At 39.0% G+C, this 23,698-nt stretch overlaps 3 protein-coding genes across 4 annotated transcripts; 2 read left to right on the top strand and 1 right to left on the bottom strand.

The window, feature by feature from the left end:
- Positions 1–334: 334 nt before the first annotated feature.
- Positions 335–985, top strand: LOC125372470 (coiled-coil domain-containing protein 70-like). The gene has a single exon (XM_048382569.1). The coding sequence runs from the start codon at positions 335–337 to the stop codon at positions 983–985; it is 651 nt and encodes a 216-aa protein (XP_048238526.1).
- Positions 986–1,195: 210 nt separating this feature from the next.
- On the top strand, positions 1,196–1,831 carry LOC124132199 (coiled-coil domain-containing protein 70-like). The gene has a single exon (XM_046495982.2). The coding sequence runs from the start codon at positions 1,196–1,198 to the stop codon at positions 1,829–1,831; it is 636 nt and encodes a 211-aa protein (XP_046351938.2).
- A 97-nt stretch (positions 1,832–1,928) lies between these two features.
- Positions 1,929–13,680, bottom strand: LOC124132115 (zinc metalloproteinase nas-39-like). Of its 2 annotated transcripts, none has more exons than XM_046495781.2 (5): positions 13,534–13,680; positions 3,903–3,980; positions 3,113–3,352; positions 2,756–2,853; positions 1,929–2,037 (listed from the first exon to the last, which is right to left on the bottom strand). In XM_046495781.2, exons 2-4 carry the CDS (start codon positions 3,961–3,963, stop codon positions 2,756–2,758), a joined length of 399 nt encoding a protein of 132 aa, XP_046351737.2. In that variant the 5' UTR covers positions 3,964–3,980; positions 13,534–13,680; the 3' UTR covers positions 1,929–2,037. The 2 variants fall into 2 exon arrangements, with proteins under 2 accessions (XP_046351737.2, XP_046351738.2); XM_046495782.2 differs by lacking the exon at positions 13,534–13,680 and adding an exon at positions 8,099–8,260.
- Positions 13,681–23,698: the final 10,018 nt, after the last annotated feature.

Below are 23,698 nucleotides of genomic sequence, written 5' to 3'. Positions count from 1 at the left end.
AAGGTTCACTTCCCGACTAGGTATCAGTCAATGGATTCTAAATAATGCAGCCATGTGGGTAGAGAAAGAAAAGAATGTATCAGCAGAGAAAAGAAGAATGTCTGGATATTGGGAAACTATAAGGACAGAGAAGAGAAATGTCTGAATGGAAGAGAGTAATGTATGGATGGAGGAGAGTAATGTATGGATGGAGGAGAATAATGTATGGATAGAGGAGAGTAATGCATGACTAGAGGAGAGTAATGTATGGCTGGAGAAGAGTAATGTATGGATGGTGTAGAATAATGTATGGATGAATGAGTGTAAAGTATGACTGGAGGAGAGTAATGTCTGAATGGAAGAGAGTAATGTATGGATGGAGGAGAATAATGTATGGCTGGAGGAGAGTAATGTATGGCTGGAGGAGAGTAATGTATGGCTGGAGGAGAGTAATGTATGGATAGAAGAGAGTAATGTATGGATAGAGGAGAGTAATGTCTGGCTGGAGAAGAGTAATGTATGGATAGAAGAGAGTAATGTATGGATAGAGGAGAGTAATGTCTGGCTGGAGGAGAGTAATGTATGGATAGAAGAGAGTAATGTATGGATAGAGGAGAGTAATGTCTGGCTGGAGAAGAGTAATGTATGGATAGAAGAGAGAAATGTATGGATAGAGGAGAGTAATGTCTGGCTGGAGGAGAGTAATGTATGGATAGAAGAGAGTAATGTATGGATAGAGGAGAGTAATGTCTGGCTGGAGAAGAGTAATGTATGGATAGAAGAGAGAAATGTATGGATAGAGGAGAGTAATGTCTGGCTGGAGAAGAGTAATGTATGGATAGAAGAGAGTAATGTATGGATAGAGGAGAGTAATGTCTGGCTGGAGGAGAGTAATGTATGGATAGAAGAGAGTAATGTATGGATAGAGGAGAGTAATGTCTGGCTGGAGAAGAGTAATGTATGGATAGAAGAGAGAAATGTATGGATAGAGGAGAGTAATGTCTGAATGAAAGAGAGTAATGTATGGATGGTGGAAAATAATATATGGATAGAAGAGAGTAATGTATGGATGGAGGAGAATAATGTATGGCTGGAGGAGAGTAATGTATGGCTGTAAGAGAGTAATGTTTGAATGGAGGAGAGTAATGTATGGATAGAAGAGAGTAATGTATGGATGGAGGAGAATAATGTATGGATAGAAGAGAGTAATGTTTGAATGGAGGAGAGTAATATATGGATAGAAGAGAGTAATGTATGGTTGGAGGAGAGAAATGTATGGCTGGAGGAGAGTAATGTATGGATAGAAGAGAGTAATGTATGGATGGAGGAGAATAATGTATGGATGGAGGAGAATAATGTATGGCTGGAGGAGAGTAATGTATGGTTGGAGGAGAGAAATGTATGGCTGGAGGAGAGTAATGTATGGATAGAAGAGAGTAATGTATGGATGGAGGAGAATAATGTATGGCTGGAGGAGAGTAATGTATGGCTGGAGGAGAGTAATGTATGGCTGGAAGAGAATAATGTATGGCTGGAGGAGAGTAATGTCTGGCTGGAGGAGAGTAATATATGGATAGAAGAGAGTAATGTATGGTTGGAGGAGAGAAATGTATGGCTGGAGGAGAGTAATGTATGGATAGAAGAGAGTAATGTATGGATGGAGGAGAATAATGTATGGCTGGAGGAAAGTAATGTATGGCTGGAGGAGAGTAATGTATGGCTGGAAGAGAGTAACGTATGGATGGAGGAGAGTAATATATGGATGGAGGAAGAGGAGACTGCATGGATGTTAAAGTGCACTTTAGTCCTAGGAATGCATGTTCATATTGTTGTGGAGAAATTGTGCCAATGAGCGGATCCTGAATTATGCGTCATGGTCAGCTCTATCTTGACATTGTAGATATATCTGTTGACTGTTTTGTCTCAACAAGATGGAAGACATAGTCAGATTGGCATTCAAACCATTTTAATACTCATGGTGAGTTTTGAAACCGAAATGTGACAAATCCATCGCTTTGCGATTGCGTGACAAAACTTCTTGCTGCAAGGTCCCGTAGTCTGCAAAATGTCAATTAGTAATATTAATGAAACAGGCACGAATGAAACACTACTGAAAGCAATAAATTGATCGAAGGCAAAAAGGAACATAATGAATATTAGGTAAAAGAATGAACGATATCGGAATAATGGATAGGAAAACTACGTGTAGTGGAAAACGCAATGTGTGGATAAGCTGAAGAGAAGAGTCTATGGATAGAGGAGAAAAGAATATGTATAGGGGAAGAAAGTTATAAATAGAGGGAAAGGAATGTATGGATAGAGGAAAGAAGACAGTGTGGATACATGAATATAAAAATGTATGGATAGAAGAAAGAAGTACGTATGAATACAGGAAGAAATGTATATAAAGAAGAATAACGGTTGTATGAATAGAGGAAAAATGTACGGACAGAAGACGAAGACAATGTATAGATGAAGGAAAAAAGAAAATATAAATGTGGGAATAGAAGAATTTATGGATAGAGGAATGACGTATGTATGCATACAAAGGAAAAATATATAGAAAGAGAAGAAGAAAAGAATGTAAGTATAGGAGAAGAGAAGAATGTATGAACAGAGGAAGAAGATGTATAGATATAGGAAAAACGAATGTATTGATAGCGGAAGAACATGTATCGATGGATAAGAAATTGTATTTTGAACGAGAAGGTGAAGAATGTATTGAAAAAAGTGGGAGCAGAAAATAGTGCGCGAGGACATTATGTATTCCCTTTACCTATTGTTCAACAACTTCATAATGCGCCGTGAAACCCTTTCGCGTCTCACTGCTGTCGGAGTGGAACTCAATAATCAGACCGTTCTTGACACCATTCACTGCAAATAAAATAATTGTAAATCTTATATCATGTTTCCTAAACTTATTGTCGACTTTGTGTTCACTTGGCCATCAGTTAATGAACCAAGGAGAGTTGGCGGATCACAGCCGACCAGAATATGTCTACCCTGAATACACATTCATTAACAGTCAGGCTGTCCGACTGTGATGGACATCTTTTCAGGACCGGCACTAGACATGCCATAATAAACGGCAGAAGTCTTGAATGCAAACAACAAGTCGCTCACGAGAGATTACCTGTGATTGTCTTGGGTGACGTCCCACAGTACTTCTGATCATTCACTTTGATGTAGTCAAAGCAGTTTGTGGGACTTCCCTCGATGTCCATATCGTCAATGGCCAGGACCAGTTTATAGGCTTGGTTGAGCACTGGTAGATTCAGTTCCCAGATCGCTTCGTAGCTGTTGTTGTAGTTATTGGGGTAGTTTGGAGTCATCATGTTCCCGTGCAACTCTTCCAAACGTTCCACATGTGGTTCTTAGAACAAAATGAATATATTTAAATAACGGCTAGTTTCCTTCAGCGTGTAAAAATGCCTGACTGACATTTCAATTTGTTATATGAAATCTCCGATCTGCTGATCCTCGTTGTTGTTTCCACATATTATCGGGGGGCACAGCTGGCCCAGTCGTCTAAGGCGCCGCGATTCGCTGTGCAGAGTCGCGTCCCTTAGTCACGCCAGAATCATATGATTGTGGATTCGAATCCCGGTTCGCCCCGATTATGTTTCTAGGTTTGTCAGCACCATACCCGTACTCGTGGGTTTCACCGAAGTGGTAAACGTCTGAGACCTGCATCACTTCTGGCTTTCCTCCTTAAGCCGACACGTCGTGATATAAATGCAATACTGTTAAAAGCGGCGTAAAATCTAATCCACTCACTCACTCCACATATTATCAGCGCGGAAGTAATGAGTGTTGTTTAATAGTGGATTACATGGTGAATAACACCTTAAGTGAAAATTATGTTTTCGTTTCAATTTGAACATACGATTGTTACGTATTCATCAAAGAAAGGAATGACTCACCCTCGGCAGATACTTGGACCACGCCCAAGAGGAGACATGCGAGGACTGCGTTGACATCCATATCCTTTAGACGTTTCTCTGGATAAGAATGGCAAGACCAGAATTACTTAGTATCTTTATCCTATGTGTTGGGGCATATTCAACGAGTGAAATATTTCCTCTACATGCTTAAAACCTGTAAACTCGTTTAGTTCTTGGTGACTGACGCATGTGTCTGTTTTCTTCTCTCTTCTTGATACATTCTGCGTTACGTAATGTTTAAGATGTCAGTACAGAATTAACTATCGAAACGATGTATAACTTTGTATGGAGAAGATGTGAACAGTTTAAATATTGTCTTTGTTTTCTCATATCAATTAGAATTCACAAAAAGAGGCATATATATTTATATATGTGTGTGCATGTGTGTAGGTATATACTGTCAAAACAAAACAAAGCAGTCATACTATCCCCTAGGCGTTGCAATGTGCCGTGCAGAGTTGCCTGCCTTAAACGAAACAAGACATAATGGTCGCTCTGGGCTTTCCTCTCACATAAAATTGACACTAATATACTCTTCAAACAACGTAGAGATCATGAAATATATATGTTAATGACAGGTTTGAGAACAAAGATAAATTACGGGTTGGGGGTACCGGTTGCAATGAATCCCAATTCGTTCATTACATAGGAGAATGTCCGAATCTCGCGATTATTTTCGCACGTGAAACTTGTTCTCGGCCTGACGTCCTCGAACAATTGAGGACTTTCTCCTACTTAAAACAAAGTTCGATCAAGTTAATGCCTCAAACTAATCTTCAAGTGATATTCACGTGCCAAACTAACGGAGGTGTGCTCTAGTTGTACATAGTCATGACAAACCAAGTCGCTAAAACACACCAATAAACGTGCAAAACTGTGGGAGTGTGGTGTGTATATCTGCACATGCAACATCATATTTTTCGATTTTCGATGAACGACTCAGGCAGAATTGTCAGCATGACTGCGAATGAATCCGACAACGATGTATTTGTCACACAAAATAGTTTCACGAACACTTTTGAGGTGGACGTTAATTCAGATTTTGAAACTTTACTAAATGTGGATTCAAGTGAACTTCCAAACTTTGATGTTGGTAAATGTGAGTTGATTAATCTCGAAGGGTTTTCCTCAGGTCTGACACTGGTCTGTACAAAGCAAGCCAAGCAATTGAATCTAACCTTGTTAATTTGCTACCTTGTAACACTCGCTCGCCATTAACTTCATCAGAAATACCTCAATCAAGTGACGCTTCTGAACAAAGCGTAGATTAAAGTTCAGCAAGGTTTGCCAAGCCAACATCTGATATTGACAGCAAGAAGTAGTGTGATTCAGCATACTCATCAAATACTGAAAACAAGAGTATGTAGTTCGCTTGTTTCAAGGGTGGGTGAAGGAACGGCGTAAGAGGGGCAGAACAGAGGACATGGTATTGAACCCTAACATTTTGTCACTGGCTCAGGAGGAAAGGTAGTTAAATAAAACATTGATGTGTTTTATGATTGAGGTCAGAATTCAGAAGGGCGAGGACATCGCGGAAATACTCTTTATCAAACTGTCGCATCCCTACAATATTATACCAGTAGAAACGGCACTCAACTGAATTTTTTCGAATCTCCGATGTTTCAAGGATTAAGGTCCGTCCTAGATGCGAGAATGAAATATTTGGCAAGACAGGGCATAGAGAAAGGGCAGGCTGAAGTGATCAGTGTGGACCAGGAAGACATGTTGTGGGAGAAGGGGATGCTGGGGGAGGGTACCCCCAATAGCTATTAGATACAATCATTTTATGGTATCTAATTAATATCAATTGTGCTCTGAGAGCTGGTGATGAGCACAGATACCTTTGAACGGGTCCGAATTCACAGTTCGAAATAACAGTAGGTGCTGATGGGTTGAAATGTCTAAAATACATGGAAGATGTGTCCAAAAAAAACAGAGGTGGCTTTAAACATCAACAGTATGAACGAAAATGCGTCAAAGTGGGCCAGAACTTTGAACGACCAGAGAGGTGCCTTGTTCGGCTTTATGAAAAGTACATGTCACTCAGGTAAGTTATCAATGAATTTGACAGTAAAATTTAATGGTAATGATATCAGTGAAGCAACTTTTAAGAGTATATTGGCAAGTTGATTTCACTGTCTTGGAATTTTCAACTCAAGTGTTCATAACACGTCACCTATTATTATGACTTCATTACAATTGAGTGACGCAGGGTAGATTAAGTCCTCGTTATACCCTGGCTGTACTAAAAGACGACATCATAGGAGTGGGGGAAGTGGTCATGTAATGTGTTCTGGTTGTTGGCGAGCCTTCGTAAATCGTTGCTCGTGCCGTCAGCCACTGGCTGTTTGGTCCAGAACAACTCTATATTTTATCCCCGTTTACATTTATTAATAGGCCGCCGCGATATAACTGAAATATTGCTGAAAGTGGCATGACCAACCAATTATATTTGATCACAGTGGTGTACACGTGACTTAACTAATTTGAAGCAATACATATGTTAGCATCGATGGTAAACGTGAACAATATTTAACTATGATGTCATACTATATTGGGACGTCATTAAGTTTAATGACGTTAACAAAATAAGCTCACACCCTGTGCGCGGGGCATTGTCATTACTCACTTTAACTCGATCGTGTTTAGAGCGTCCGCCCGGAGAGCGGGAGGTCCGGGGTTCGATCCTCGGCCGCGTCATACCAAAAGAAGTTAAAAGATGGTACTTGTTGTTACCCTGTCTGGCGCTCGGCATTAAGGGGCTAAAACAAGGACTGGTCGGCTCGGAGTCAGTATACTGTGTCTGAGTGGGGTATTCATGTTAAACTGCGGCATGATATCTCAGTGGACTAGCACTATAAATCGGCTTCAGTCCGGACTAGTACAAGCAGCCACACAAACACACACACGTACAAATGTACATGCACGTCGCTATATAAGTGCAATAATCTTGGACGCGACGTTAAACCCAATTTCACCTCACCTCGATCGTGTTTATATTTATTTGTTTTTTATGTATTTTCAGACCTAAAGACGGAAAACACACCGCATTTTACTTGAGGCCCTTGACATTTGTGAGAGAAAATACATGGAAATGTATGGACATTCCGAATGGATTGCATCCTTTAAGAGGCACTATCGGACGACTGTGTAAAGTGGCAGGTTTTAGTGGTTTTTATTCCTTCCACTCCCTGAGGGCCACCACTGCAACACATCGGTATGACTCTGGCCTAGACGAACAGCTTAGCGCTGAGAGGACAGGGCACAAGTCTGTGGCAATACGAAGCTACAAGGTATGGTTTGTTGATAAATTGGCGCTGGTTTGTATTATATGCTCGTCCATAAAATACTACTAATATTATTAATACGCCCTTAAGTTAGAACAGAAAGCTCAGTTGTGTGGGGGTCACTTTGAAAAAGAACAATTTTTCGTATGTGTGTGATATCTAAAACATGAAAATGAAAAATCTAGTATTTAGTTTAAGTATAAGGAATGGTCGTTAATGAAAGGAAAATGTTTTGGATGGGTACAATTATGAATGAATATCGTTCATTACACCAGACCATTTCCATAACCGAAATGCATTAATAAATGATTTAATCGTAGAGGACATCTGCGCAGATAGAAGCCCGCGTTGACAACATCATTCAGAGGAAATCCAGTAAACCTGCATCCCCAACTGTGTCGACAGTAATCAGATCTACGTCAATGGCATCAACTGCATCAACTTTGACCAGTACCAAATAGACTGATAATGAAACAGCTTCGAGGAATTCTGAGAATATACGTAGGGTCAACAGTGATATAATCTTGTTCTATTTTGCTGAAGTAAGTTAAGATTATAGGACACATGTCCTGTATCTTCTCCCGAGAATGAATCACAAATTAATTTTGCAAAAATCATGCTGTACTATGGGATGGTGACCGCTCCTTTAAACTATAAGGAGGGGACCTTTCAAGGAAAACTATGGGACGATTAAGTACCCATACTCAAATTATTGGAGTGTTAGCAAAATGATTGATCTACCCAACTGTCATTAAAGTTCACGTAACTTTGTTTTAACATACAACTATTACTAGAAACTAATATCTCTTTGGGAAATTTTAAGTTATATCCGTGTATCACTCTTTTTAAAGGGAATATAATGATATAAGATATAACCTAATCACTCACCTGCATAACGTATACCTTCCTCCTATTGTTCACTTACAAGCTTGTATATATATTTAGACACAGTATTTTTTAAAGCGGCGATTAAGCCAACGCATTCACTACCTCATTGACGTGGTCAAAGCCATTCCAAAAGAACACTCCCTCCCAACAAGCTGTTACGTGGGTGTGTGGTGTTTGAATACATACCATGCTGGTTCAGAGTGAATATTCCGATACCATCCGTGAATAACATTGAAAATAAAATATGAAAAGACAATATGATCCCGATCGTTGTATGTAACATGTGGGCGGATGCACACATTAACACAATGTTCTTGGTCACTGTACCGCAGTGCTGCATCTTCGACAAGAATTGTTTCAAACTAAAATGCTCAACTGAAGCGAGATACAAACCGATTTGTTAAGAGTTTTTAGCTCGAAAACGAGAACGTAACTCAAATCGAATCATGTGAACTTTCAGAAGTAGCAAGTCTTTGAATGTCATTTAGAAGTGTTCTTCCTTTTTGAAGAATGACACAGAATCCGATTTAAGAGAAGGCTTTCAATCGCATTCGATCATTTGTCATAGGTCTGATTATAAAAAGTCTTCATTATTAGTTGTAGCAGTATCACGAGGGGCACATGTGGATTTATGCGTTCAGCGTTAAATTTTATATTACGGACCAATCCACATGTACCCCCAATGATACTGCTACAACGAATTTATGTCACCGACAATTGAAAATAATAAAAACAAATTAAAAATTAATAAAAAACAGTGTTCGATTGATCTTAGGTTAACTTGTGCTATCACGTGACTTTCATTGACTCGGAAAAAGCGTGCGGCATTTTTGCTTCGAAGCGGGGTATAAGGGTATACCGGATTTATTCACTCGCTGAGATATTTAGTTCCCTCCCTGGCGGGATACACAGTATTTTATCAAGATCACCTGAACCAGTCAGTCTCATCATTCTTACATGGAGGTATGATAAAGATCGCTGTGTTACTGTTTCAAAATGCATCAATAAACTCTGTACCCGAGGCAACACGTTCTAAGGGAAATAGTGATGGCGGTTATAAAGTAAATGATTTAAGTCAAAAGATGTGCTATGTACGAAGTACAATTTTTTCTTGTGTCAGCTAAAACTAAATGAGCCTTTTACATGATGTTTAACGCAGAATAGATAAATATCTGATCTTTATCACGGCCGACTGAAACCATGAGTAACATTCCACGCCATCGGGGCACAGTGAAAAGCAATCAGCCAAGTCAAAGAGCTTGATAACTCGATCTTACGACAAACAATAGAGTTTTGGGGATTTCCATATTTTAACCTGGATCTCAGTTGTTCACGAAATAGTTTGACATAATATAAATTCCCATCGTGCACTGATTACACACGCACACTGCTCAGGAACACGTCTATTGCCACGAAGTGCTGCACATTCGCTACACGCTCAGTTGGGGCATATTTGAACTGAACCTTATTACACTTAGATCGCTGGCAGCAACATTAAAAATTGATAATACAAAATGTATGTACATGAATACAGTATTACAATGTCATAAATATATTTTTCCGATCAGTCGGACCAGGTACGGAACACAGCTGAAAATGTGTATTAAACATTTATGAAATATTCTTTCCCGGTTTAAACTTTATCATAATTATTTTACATAACTTAGATCGTTTTCTCAATGTTCCTAATATTCGGCTATTAAAAAGTAAATTCCTTTTATACATGGGATTAATATAGAAATATTTATGAGTGAGTTGTTTCCTCGCTTGTTCAAATGAAGGACACATAAACAAATAGTGAAATTCCTCACTTGGCAGAGTTGGCATTTTCTTTCGGTTAATGGTTTTTCCACAACTAGTACATTGTGACTGGAGGTTCTGAACTTAAGGAATGTTCTCGAATAGTTTCCATCTGTATAGATTTAATAGTTTTCAAAATTAAAACAGTCATTTCTACGATTATACATGGATCCCTTCGATGATTTATCTCTTGTAGAGATCCAGGATTGCAACTGTATATATTTTAGTTAACTTTATATTTAACTATAGTTTTAATAATAGCCTTGACTTTGAACATTTTGTGATATCCATATGTTACTAAGGCCGAGTTCAAACATTCGTTTCATGCATGTTATCCATTTATGTTTCCTTGTTACTATTAAATTATCATAAAAAGTAATTTATACAAAATGAAAGATAATTAAAAAAAATTCAGTCAGCGTTCTTGCCCCAAAAGATATCAATACCATTAATTTTGACTACGTTGAGTCTTCTAAGTTTCCCATATTTCGGAGTACACTTTCTTAGTGTTTAAAAAACCGAAGGTGAACAGTTTCTGTGATAGAAATATTTTCAAATACCCAGAGAGAAGTATTGGTACAACCATAGCGTCAAATGCGTACATGTAATTGACAAATGTAGTTTCCTCCCTTGGCAGAGAATACAATACATTGCTTTAGTGGCTTTTACGGATAACGTTTGCTTCGTACGATGTTTGATAACTGAGCATCGTGAAAACTTCACATATTTTGACGCACTACGTTCCCCTATCACCCGCCAATACAAACTTCCACTTTGCGGAGTACTAGTCACGTGTGTTTATTAATAATCGGCTAACGAAATGAGGCCGGAAGTCAATGATAGAGCACTACTCCCTTCATGAGCTCTGCGAGAGCACTATCACTGTCGGGCATGTTTAGAGCAGATAGCCGCAAGTCAATAGCACATGCAGCACGAGATGTCTTGCCATGTGCAGTGTCATCTGAGCACGCACTCTCGCTGGAACCAGGTGGTGGCTTGAATCGTTGGTAAAAAATAGCGACTTCAATGCAAGAGAAAATAGTCTAGTGAATTCTTCGAACGTCATTTGTAACAGCGGTCAGAAGGCTAGCAAACAATGACTTTACAAATCTACCTGGTACATTGCATGTTAAGGAATGTGTTTCAGTACTGAAAGGAATGCACATTTAGTGTGTTCTATCTAAACACATTAAAAGAGCTATCGCCTCATAGCTTAAACACCACTTAAACACAACATTCCCATAATCGATAAATGTTTAGCATTTAAACACCACTGACCATGTTAAGAATTTAAGGTAGTGTGACCGACTATATATATATATAAGCTACAAACCAAGAGGTTTGCAGGTTCGAATCCCACAGAGGTTTAACATTCTTTGTGTTCATGAAGTTGTTGCTGTATGCCTAATAATATTTCTCTCATACAGGAAGCTGACAATGACAGTATGTCCGTTTACTACTTCACTGTTTTTAGTCAGTAACGAAAGGCCACTAAACTGCTAACTGATTAAAAAGTATACTGAGATGTTAGTGTCTGAGTGGACAGTGAAATTCAGTTAAATGTGTAAACATTACAAACTATTTCCGTCAGTGATAGTGTATATTAGAAGCGACATAACCCTTCCCATAATCTAGAAATCTAGGCTAGAAACATATTCTAGTGTACAATTCCGACTCTATCAAAAGCATGTGTTTATAAATCTCCATCAAATAGTGAGGGTACCAGGTGTTCGCAAAAAGGTGAGCGTATCCTTCCCCACCTTGGCACATTTTCGATCAGTTACATTACTCATGTCGTTACGGTGAGTGAGTGAGTGAGTTGGGTTTAACGCCGCTTTTAACAGTATTCCAGTTATATCACGGCGTGTCAGTTAATGTGGGAGGAAAGCCAGAAGTGATGCAGGTCTCAGACGTTTACCACTTCGGTGAAACCCACGACCACGGGTATGGTGCTGACAAACCTAGAAACATAATCGGGTCGAACCGGAATTCGAACCCACAATCATAGGTTTCTGGCGTGACCAAGGGACGCAACACTGCAAAGTGAATCGCGGCGCCTTAGACGACTGGGCCACCCGTGCCCCCTACCGTAGTATAAAGGTAGGTATACAGGCATAAGTATATAGGCTTAAAAAGTTCTTTTGATAGGTACGCGCGGTTGTTAAGGTTATTCGTTTAATGTTTCAGTGGTAATTCATTTCTTGAGGTCACTGGGCGGCTTCGTATATCGTTCCTACCTTCAGACTACGACATGGGCAATAGTTGTGCAATCGCCCTTGGAACCAAGACACATCCACCAAGAGGAATATTATATTCTGATTGGTCAATCAGATATATCAAATCACAGTCATATGCCTGTTATTCAAACAAAGGTATCGCGCCAAAATGACACACGAGCAAATGGTTATTTCATAGGCATGCAGTTTCAAAAATGATACAAGAAAAATACGAAACATAATACAATGCTAAAAAATAAAATAGTTGCGCTTATTGAAGGATTAAGGGTATATAGTCTCAATAGATTAAAATGGAGTATAACAAATATATGTTGTCACAGGGTTCATTACCTTCGCTAATTCAAAACGATCTTTGCGTTTTAAGTTGACATGGTTGTGAAATAGGAAAACTTGCCGCCCGTAAAATCTATCTGTCACATTGTCCCTCAAACCACATATAATAAATACCACTTCTATTGGCAGTTATTCTGTTGAAGTAGGGACCCATTTGTTTCTAATGAGGACAGATGTGGCCATCTTGAAGTAACTGATTGAAATTGTGTTCACAGAAAAGAAGAAAATAAGGTGTATAACCCATGCACCCCTAGACCTACTCGTGAGGTAAAATTCGGTGAAAAAATATTTATAGCTCAGGGGAGTAACGCATTTAAAACTATACCATTTGAAGAAAGGTCCACGTAGCCTATTGGTGTGTCTTTGACAAATACTATTCAGTGGCACTTCATTATTTAGAAATTAAGCATTGTTTGCTGTTGCTTTTTATCATCCAACACTGACTCCTACATGGGATATCGCTTGGATGAGATCAAGCGATATCTACGCTGTAGACCACTGTGACATCACTGGTTACCATGACGTCACAATCAAATGACATCACTAGTGGCTCTGCTACTGAAGCTGTTAGCAGTACTTTTTACACTGAAGACAGTGCTAATTACTGTCTACAAATTGAAAAAGTTGGAAGAATGATGTTGTATGATAAATAAAGTCTCACCCTCGTGACTTTTGATATCAAATATATCAACACTCGTTGATAAAAGTGGCAAAAATCCCCGGCAAGCCTCGAAATTTTTCCACTTTTACCAACTCGTGTTGATATATTTCATATCAAATGACACTCGGGTGAGATTCTCTATATGTTCTAACTTTGAACAATTAGAAGAATAACCCACGAGATACGAGCGTCCAGAGTGAAATTTATGTTCTTAGTTCCGATATATTTTAGGGTTCCAGTCTAAGCATTCGTTAATAGATATTGAATAATCATATGTAAGATTGCGAAGCAAACAATAACAAAATGAGTTTCAACAGCTGTTGACATCTAAACAAAACATATAATCAAACTATTATTATGTTTCTAAAAAACACATATACTGGCCTCTGTGTGTAGATAATTACCTTTAGGAGTAAGCCACCAAGGTGTGATTACAGCAGGACAACAGGACAGCTTCTTCCGATGAACACTTTAGTTGCACAGATGGCGTTGAGAGGCATGATGGGAGCTGTGGACCGTTCTCGGTAACGCCATTGATTGTTTCCGAGGAGCTTTGGTAAGCGTTTAATGAATTTGAGCTTGAAGTGTACTTGAAACGTATGTGAAAAATGTGTGCGCCTGTGTAAATGTGTGCGTGCGTGCATGTGCCCTCGCTTTCAACATTATTTCAGAACACAGATCGTAGACGCTTTCCACTAATATCTTGACGAAAGACGTGAGCATGGGAATGGTCTGGTCTGGTCTGGTCGATGCTTGGATACGAAACTACGAATGCGGATCTTGGCACCACCTATGTATAACGAATAGTGACACCCCATAATGCCAAGCAATATTTATTCATAAAGTTACTTTGTGAATGAGTGAGTAGTTGTGAAGAGTTATCACACAACACAAGCAGAAAGGACTTCACACATCGTTCTCATGTAGGTTATGGAACCCGTGTCATCGAAGTGTCTCCACGAAGATACTACAGTATCCTGTTGCACAAATGATAGATAGTACATGATTGGCTGAATATTGTGTCAGAACAATGATATATAGGATGTCAGAACAATGAAGACAGGATATCAGAACAATGGTAGATAGGATGTCAGAACAATGGTAGATAGGATGTCAAAACAATGGTAGATAGGATGTCAGAACAATGATAGAGAGTATGTCGAAACAATGTCAGAGAGGATGCCAGAACAATGGTAGATAGGATGTCTGAACAATGGTAGATGGCATGTCAGAACAGTATTAGATAGGATGTCAGAACAATGGTAGATAGGATGTCAAAACAATGGTAGATAGGATGTCAGAACAATGGTAGATATATTTAACTATAGTTTTAATAATAGCCTTGACTTTGAACATTTTGTGATATCCATATGTTACTAAGGCCCAGTTCAAACATTCGTTTCATGCATGTTATCCATTTATGTTTCCTTGTTACTATTAAATTGTCATAAAAAGTAATTTATACAAAATGAAAGATAATTAAAAAAAATTCAGTCAGCGTTCTTGCCCCAAAAGATATCAATACCATTAATTTTGACTACGTTGAATCTTCTAAGTTTCCCATATTTCGGAGTACACTTTCTTAGTGTTTAAAAAAAACGAAGGTGAACAGTTTCTGTGATAGACATATTTTCAAATACCCAGAGAGAAGTATTGGTACAACCATAGCGTCAAATGCGCACATGTAGTTGACAAATGTAGTTTCCTCCCTTGGCAGAGAATACAGTGCATTGCTTTAGTGGCTTTTACGGATAACGTTTGCTTCGTACGATGTTTGATAACTGAGCATCGTGAAAACTTCACATATTTTGACGCACTACGTTCCCCTATCACCCACCAATACAAACTTCCACTTTGCGGTGTACTAGTCACGTGTGTTTATTAATAATCGGCTAACAAAATGAGACCGGAAGATAGAGCACTACTCCCTTCATGAGCTCTGCGAGAGCACTATCACTGTCGGGCATGTTTAGAGCAGATAGCCGCAAGTCAATAGCACATGCAGCACGAGATGTCTTGCCATGTGCAGTGTCATCTGAGCACTCACTCTCGCTGGAACCAGGTGGTGGCTTGAATCGTTGGTAAAAAATAGCGACTTCAATGCAAGAGAAAATAGTCTAGTGAATTCTTCGAACGTCATTTGTAACAGCGGTCAGAAGGCTAGCAAACAATGACTTTACAAATCTACCTGGTACATTGCATGTTAAGGAATGTGTTTCAGTACTGAAAGGAATGCACATTTAGTGTGTTCTATCCAAACACATTAAAAGAGCTATCGCCTCATAGCTTAAACACCACTTAAACACAACATTCCCATAATCGATAAATGTTTAGCATTTAAACACCACTGACCATGTTTAGAATTTAAGGTAGTGTGACCGACTATATATATATATATATAAGCTACAAACCAAGAGGTTTGCAGGTTCGAATCCCACAGAGGTTTAACATTCTTTGTGTTCATGAAGTTGTTGCTGTATGCCTAATAATATTTCTCTCATACAGGAAGCTGACAATGACAGTATGTCCGTTTACTACTTCACTGTTTTTAGTCAGTAACGAAAGGCCACTAAACTGCTAACTGATTAAAAAGTATACTGAGATGTTAGTGTCTGAGTGGACAGTGAAATTCAGTTAAATGTGTAAACATTACAAACTATTTCCGTCAGTGATAGTGTATATTAGAAGCGACATAACCCTTCCCATAATCTAGAAATCTAGGCTAGAAACATATTCTAGTGTACAATTCCGACTCTATCAAAAGCATGTGTTTATAAATCTCCATCAAATAGTGAGGGTACCAGGTGTTCGCAAAAAGGTGAGCGTATCCTTCCCCACCTTGGCACATTTTCGATCAGTTACATTACTCATGTCGTTACGGTTAGTGGATGAGTGAGTTGGGTTTAACGCCGCTTTTAGCAGTATTCCAGTTATATCGCGGCGTGTCAGTTAATGTGGGAGGAAAGCCAGAAGTGGTGCAGGTCTCAGACGTTTACCACTTCGGTGAAACCCACGAGCACGGGTATGGTGCTGACAAACCTAGAAACATAATCGGGTCGAACCGGAATTCGAACCCACAATCATAGGTTTCTGGCGTGACCAAGGGACGCAACACTGCAAAGTGAATTGCGGCGCCTTAGACGACTGGGCCACCCGTGTCCCCTACCGTAGTATAAAGGTAGGTATACAGGCATAAGTACAAATGTATATAGGCTTAAAAAGTTCTTTTGATAGGTACGCGCGGTTGTTAAGGTTATTCGTTTAATGTTTCAGTGGTAATTCATTTCTTGAGGTCACTGGGCGGCTTCGTATATCGTTCCTACCTTCAGACTACGACATGGGCAATAGTTGTGCAATCGCTCTTGGAACCAAGACACATCCACCAAGAGGAATATTATATTCTGATTGGTCAATCAGATATATCAAATCACAGTCATATGCCTGTTATTCAAACATAGGTATCGCGCCAAAATGACACACGAGCAAATGGTTATTTCATAGGCATGCAGTTTCAAAAATGATACAAGAAAAATACAAACATAATACAATGCTAAAAAATAAAATAGTTGCGCTTATTGAAGGATTTAGGGTATATAGTCTCAATAGATTAAAATGGAGTATAACAAATATATGTTGTCACAGGGTTCATTACCTTCGCTATTTCAAAACGATCTTTGCGTTTTACGTTGACATGGTTGTGAAATAGGAAAACTTGCCGCCCGTAAAACCTATCTGTCACATTGTCCCTCAAACCACATATAATAAATACCACTTCTATTGGCAGTTATTCTGTTGACGTAGGGACCCATTTGTTTCTAATGAGGACAGATGTGGCCATCTTGAAGTAACTGATTGAAATTGTGTTCACAGAAAAGAAGAAAATAAGGTGTATAACCCATGCACCCCTAGACCTACTCGTGAGGTAAAATTCGGTGAAAAAATATTTATAGCTCAGGGGAGTAACGCATTTAAAACTATACCATTTGTAGAAAGGTCCACGTAGCCTATTGGTGTGTCTTTGACAAATACTATTCAGTGGCACTTCATTATTTAGAAATTAAGCATTGTTTGCTGTTGCTTTTTGTCATCCAACACTGACTCCTACATGGGATATCGCTTGGATGAGATCAAGCGATATCTACGCTGTAGACCACTGTGACATCACTGGTTACCATGACGTCACAATCAAATGACATCACTAGTGGCTCTGCTACTGAAGCTGTTAGCAGTACTTTTTACACTGAAGACAGTGCTAATTACTGTCTACAAATTGAAAAAGTTGAAAGAATGATGTTGTATGATAAATAAAGTCTCACCCTCGTGACTTTTGATATCAAATATATCAACACTCGTTGATAAAAGTGGCAAAAATCCCCGGCAAGCCTCGAAATTTTTCCACTTTTACCAACTCGTGTTGATATATTTCATATCAAATGACACTCGGGTGAGATTCTCTATATGTTCTAACTTTGAACAATTAGAAGAATAACCCACGAGATACGAGCGTCCAGAGTGAAATTTATGTTCTTAGTTCCGATATATTTTAGGGTTCCAGTCTAAGCATTCGTTAATAGATATTGAATAATCATATGTAAGATTGCGAAGCAAACAATAACAAAATGAGTTTCAACAGCTGTTGACATCTAAACAAAACATATAATCAAACTATTATTATGTTTCTAAAAAACACATATACTGGCCTCTGTGTGTAGATAATTACCTTTAGGAGTAAGCCACCAAGGTGTGATTACAGCAGGACAACAGGACAGCTTCTTCCGATGAACACTTTAGTTGCACAGATGGCGTTGAGAGGCATGATGGGAGCTGTGGACCGTTCTCGGTAACGCCATTGATTGTTTCCGAGGAGCTTTGGTAAGCGTTTAATGAATTTGAGCTTGAAGTGTACTTGAAACGTATGTGAAAAATGTGTGCGCCTGTGTAAATGTGTGCGTGCGTGCATGTGCCCTCGCTTTCAACATTATTTCAGAACACAGATCGTAGACGCTTTCCACTAATATCTTGACGAAAGACGTGAGCATGGGAATGGTCTGGTCTGGTCTGGTCGATTCTTGGATACGAAACTACGAATGCGGATCTTGGCACCACCTATGTATAACGAATAGTGACACCCCATAATGCCAAGCAATATTTATTCATAAAGTTACTTTGTGAATGAGTGAGTAGTTGTGAAGAGTTATCACACAACACAAGCAGAAAGGACTTCACACATCGTTCTCATGTAGGTTATGGAACCCGTGTCATCGAAGTGTCTCCACGAAGATACTACAGTATCCTGTAGCACAAATGATAGATAGTACATGATTGGCTGAATATTGTGTCAGAACAATGATATATAGGATGTCAGAACAATGAAGACAGAATATCAGAACAATGGTAGATAGGACGTCAGAACAATGAAGACAGGATATCAGAACAATGGTAGATAGGACGTCAGAACAATGAAGACAGGATATCAGAACAATGGTAGATAGGATGTCAGAACAATGGTAGATAGGATGTCAAAACAATGGTAGATAGGATGTCAGAACAATGATAGAGAGTATGTCGAAACAATGTCAGAGAGGATGCCAGAACAATGGTAGATAGGATGTCTGAACAATGGTAGATGGGATGTCAGAACAGTATTAGATAGGATGTCAGAACAATGGTAGATAGGATGTCAGAACAATGAAGACAGGATATCAGAACAATGGTAGATAGGATGTCAGAACAATGGTAGATAGGATGTCAAAACAATGGTAGATAGGATGTCAGAACAATGGTAGATAGGATGTCAGAACAATGATAGAGAGTATGTCTGAACAATGGTAGATAGGATGTCAGAACACTGGTAGACATGATGCCAGCTCAATGATAATGATGACGTTCTAACAATGATAGATAGGATGTCAGAACAATGATAGACAGCCTGTCGCCACAATGGTTGATAGGAGGTCACAAAATGATGGATAGGCTGTCAGAACAATTGTAGATATGACGCCAGCTGAATGAAAATTCAAAATAAGATCAAAATTCAATGTCGGTACAGTTACAATGGCAGTATACAATATAATAGCTGGTCGTGATGTAATGTGAGATGAGAGAGGCACGCCCTTGTGGCCTTATATGGTCTAAATAACTTCTGGAACGTTCTTTCCCATGCTGGATTAGACTATCTGTTGTAGAATATACCAAATTACACTTGACCAAAAGTATCTAAAAATACTAACTTCCGGGCCACTGCTTATATTAGATAATACTACATTCCTGACAACTGCCCATTGTCAAAACTCCATGATATGAGCTTCTACTGAACCTCAACAGAACAAATGTAATACAATTACAACATTATTTAATAATACATTACACTACTATAACAAATATCAGACCAATGGTAGATACGGTAGATATGATGCCTCTTCAACGATAATAATGATGTTCGAACAATGGTCGATATTATGTCAGAACAATACAGACAGAATGTCAGTACACTGGTAGATAGGGTGTTAGAACCATTATATATATTGGTAGACATGATGCCACGACAATGACAATTATGATGTCCGATCAATGATAGACACATGTAGAAAGTCAGAGCAGTATCTTTTTCATTTCAGAATTGAAAATATTCCAACAAAAAAGTGCCTTGTGACCTAGTGTTAATGTTTGAAAGCTGAAATGTTGAAATACTGATTATAGTCAACACAATTGCAGCCGTTACTTCGTCAATATTTGCATCGATATTTAAATAATGTGCGCATGTTCGATTTTCCGTTGGTCTTTACTTCCAAGGCTACTTATTATAATTATAGGAAAAAGCAATCATCTGACATCGAGGATCACATGGCTAGTACATAATCAAATAATACAGCAGTGATACATCAGTTAGAACACACAAATAATGTTCATTACAGGCAATATTCCCAGTTTTGGCGACATCCCCATTATCCCGTCAATACTTTTATCTAATACAGCATACAGGACATTCAGCATGAGTGTCCGGCAAGTTCCCTTATCAACCAGTTGTAAATACAAAAATCTTTTAAATCCAAGCAACATTTTTTAATTTACGTTTATTTCTGACTAGTCACTTGACGATGCTGAAACAAATTTACAATTTGTAAGAACTGAGATAATTCTAAAATTCATTGATTGTTAGCAGCTGTTCACCTTTGAAAAAGAAATGAAAAAAATTCTACATCATACAAAAGAGGCGGAAATTTGATCTTTAATCAAATTCGTTAACTCCGGAAATGATTGATCGTGTGATATGAATTACATGTAGGAAATATCTTGTTCAATATCGCAAAGCAGATAAAGAAAACATAGTTCAATAGGTTTCATGAGTTAACAAAAGACAGTTGTTGATAGATCAACTTGCTTGACTAACTTCCGATGAGAAGGCTTGAACACAGTATACTGAGTGGCCCATAGCATTTCGGTACCTTAAATGTCCATAACAGTAGCTCTATTTCATGTACCTCAGCTTTGTTATTTTGCAATGTGAATATTTGAGGTACACATGCAATATGAGATGGTGAAGAGTTTAACATAGACCGACGACTCATATATATAAACATATCGGCCCATAGTTTTAATGAAATAAGTTTTTGCTGCTGTAGCTGAAAATATATCTAATATCTAAACAACCCCCTCCCCCACCAAGACCGCCTCCGTGGTCTAGTGGTAGAGCGTCCGCCCGGAGATCGGAAGGTCCGGGGTTCGATCCCCGACCGCGTCATACCAAAAGTCTGGCGCTCGGCATTAAGGGGCTAAAACAAGGACTGGTCGGCTCGGAGTCAGTATACTGTGTCTGAGTGGGGTATTCATGTTAAACTGCGGCATGGTATCTCAGTGAGCTAGCACTATAAATGGGCACCAGTCCGGACTAGTACAAGCAGCCACACACACACGTGCATGCACGTCGCTATATAAGTACAATAATCTTGGACGCGACGTTAAACCCCATTTAACCATCACACCTCCCTCACCAAAACACACACACGCTTGCGCGCGCCCAGGAGTGCAATATACCAGATCTTGACGAATTTTATCACAAAGAGTGGCACACACATGTGACAAGAGCCAAGCCTGCAATATACTGTGCAAGTGAAGAGTGCAAGGTGTTACCTATTATACCATTGTGAATTAAATATATACAGTGTATGTAGAAAATGTATTCCTCACTTGTATTGCGTTCACGTAAGCCAATATTATCTATGTATATTTTCACTGTGGCTGAAATACATTTATGTCTTACATTTTTCAAAACGTTTTTGATATATTTATTTCCAATGTGACATGAGCTATTATTGATCAATCAACTTAAAACAATGGCAAGTTCCTGAACATATCAGAAGATGGTGTAAACAGGTTGTTAGAGGTTCTGGAGAATCGAAATACCAGGAGGGACTTTCATGGAGTGTCTTTGTGCTGCTGATGGAGAAATCAGGAAACCAGAAGAAAGAAAACAGATTTTTGTGTGGCACTGAGTCAGAACCAAGAGCCCTGATTTAACTGTCACCACCAAGGACTCTTGAAATGATATTACAATGGACGCACGGAGACTCATGCATACATCACATACTGTTGGGATCGCTCATGAGAGTTGAGGACATTCCGAGGAATGAACTAGGCTTGGCATAGGATTCAGCAAGCTGGATTCCAAGGCTTCTCTCTCCTGCCTATAAACGACACACTTTCATAATCTCTTGTGTAATTTTACGTCGTTTTGAAGTGGATCCAGACGATTTTGTTGAACAATTTGCAACCATGTACGAATCCTGAGACATAACAATAGAAACGTCAAGAAGAAAGAAATCTGTTCCATGAGTTGTCAAGATGATGGCTTAGGTTTTCTGGGATTCCAAAGGTGGACAAGGTCAGAGCAATATTATCCTTATCTGCCTTGGCAACTGCGTAAGAATATCATGGCTAAACGTTGTGGAAAACTCACTCAAGGTGTGTTGTTCCATCAGGACCCTGCACATGTGCTCTTCTTCCCAGAAAGAAATTTCTAAGGCACAATGCAAATTATGTTGACGTCATTTCCTCTGTGGATGACTATTTACACCACCACGTGTGGGATACAGGCACTCCAGCATCATTAGCAGATGGGTGTGGACCTCGTAAGGGATTATGTTGAAATTTAATCAGCAAGCAATTCCATCAATGCATTCGATCATATAACTTTACAGCCTCTCCTCTTTTTTCACAATTTGGAATGAGAACAGAACGCGAGACAAAAAGTCTCACGTGGTGTTACATAGATCTCCGTACTGACGATGATGGTACTGGGTACACCATACTTACCCGGGAGAGACAGCGAATGCGACTAGGCCAGGAGACAACCCTTGGAATGTACGAGGCGTGAAGCAACAAGCATATGCAACACCAGACATCCCAGATCGCTGCCCTGTCAGTGCATAAACATTGTTTCGAGACCATCTCCCCTAAGCAGGCCTGGTTCTAGACAGCCCTTTCTCCTTGACTGTAAATAGTTCCAAACACAACGAATCACTATGATAAAACAAATCAACAGGCATTCATAGTTTGCACTCTATCATAAGAGTGAGTGGCATGAAAGAAGGAGCTGACATTTCTGAAAACAAGAGACCGACGCCTTCCAGCTTAGCTTCACTGAGTACAATTAAAATGACTACTAATTTTTTATTTTGATTCGTTCATTTTTTATTATATCAGTAATTTATGTATTGATATCAGTCGTTTGTTTATTTAACATTCATTTTATTATTGATATCAGTGTTTAATTTAATGACAAAATTACTGATGATTAAATGACATCAGTAAATGCCACAACCGTGCGTAACAGGAGAGGTTATCTGGCATTTGAATAGCCAATTTAGCTATAGCCAATATCGGACTAAAACATAGCTAAGTATAGTTTAAGAAAAATAACATTACCACAAAACGTATGGAATACACTTGTATATAACATGTTTTAAAACGAATCGATCAGCACTTTACATATATATATGAAACATATTTCCATAATCACAGATACTGATACATATTACGTCACTAAATACATATCTCTCGCACATAATCACATATCACACATACTTTCACAAATTACTCAAGTACAATGTGAGAACAGAAGATATGACCCCTTTATCCCGGCAACATATTCTGCCTTGTATCTCTCACGTTCCTGTTCTAGTTGTCTATATTTCTATATTCATGGTCTCCTAATGGCAGTTTCATTCAACAAATGCCTGCCCAATCTTCAGGATGCTCAACAGTTGGGAGGTGCATACGATTTTGTTCAGCCTTCTGTGCCATCTCTCCACATTGGTTGGTTCATGGACCAACAATAGCTCCAGTCTAAATGTGTTGACGCTTTATAAAGGGTCTCAAATCATAGTTACGTCATCCGTAAGACTGAATGGCACTGACGGCAAGGTGGCTCGTCTTCTGACATCATTTTTGTCACCGATGCGTCATATTTGGAAATGTCCTCGTCTGCCTTTTGAAAGCTTTGATAAAAGCAACTTTTGAGCAACTTATGGCGATCTGGTAAGACGTATCCGTCGTAGTATAAACATGTGA

Source organism: Haliotis rufescens, unplaced genomic scaffold (genome assembly GCF_023055435.1).
Source record: "Haliotis rufescens isolate VD_foot unplaced genomic scaffold, xgHalRufe1.0.p SCAF_4, whole genome shotgun sequence".
In the NCBI taxonomy this organism is placed as follows: Eukaryota; Metazoa; Mollusca; class Gastropoda; order Lepetellida; family Haliotidae; genus Haliotis; species Haliotis rufescens.
The sequence above is the reverse complement of the archived record's forward strand: the minus strand, read 5'-3'. Positions and strand labels throughout refer to the sequence as shown.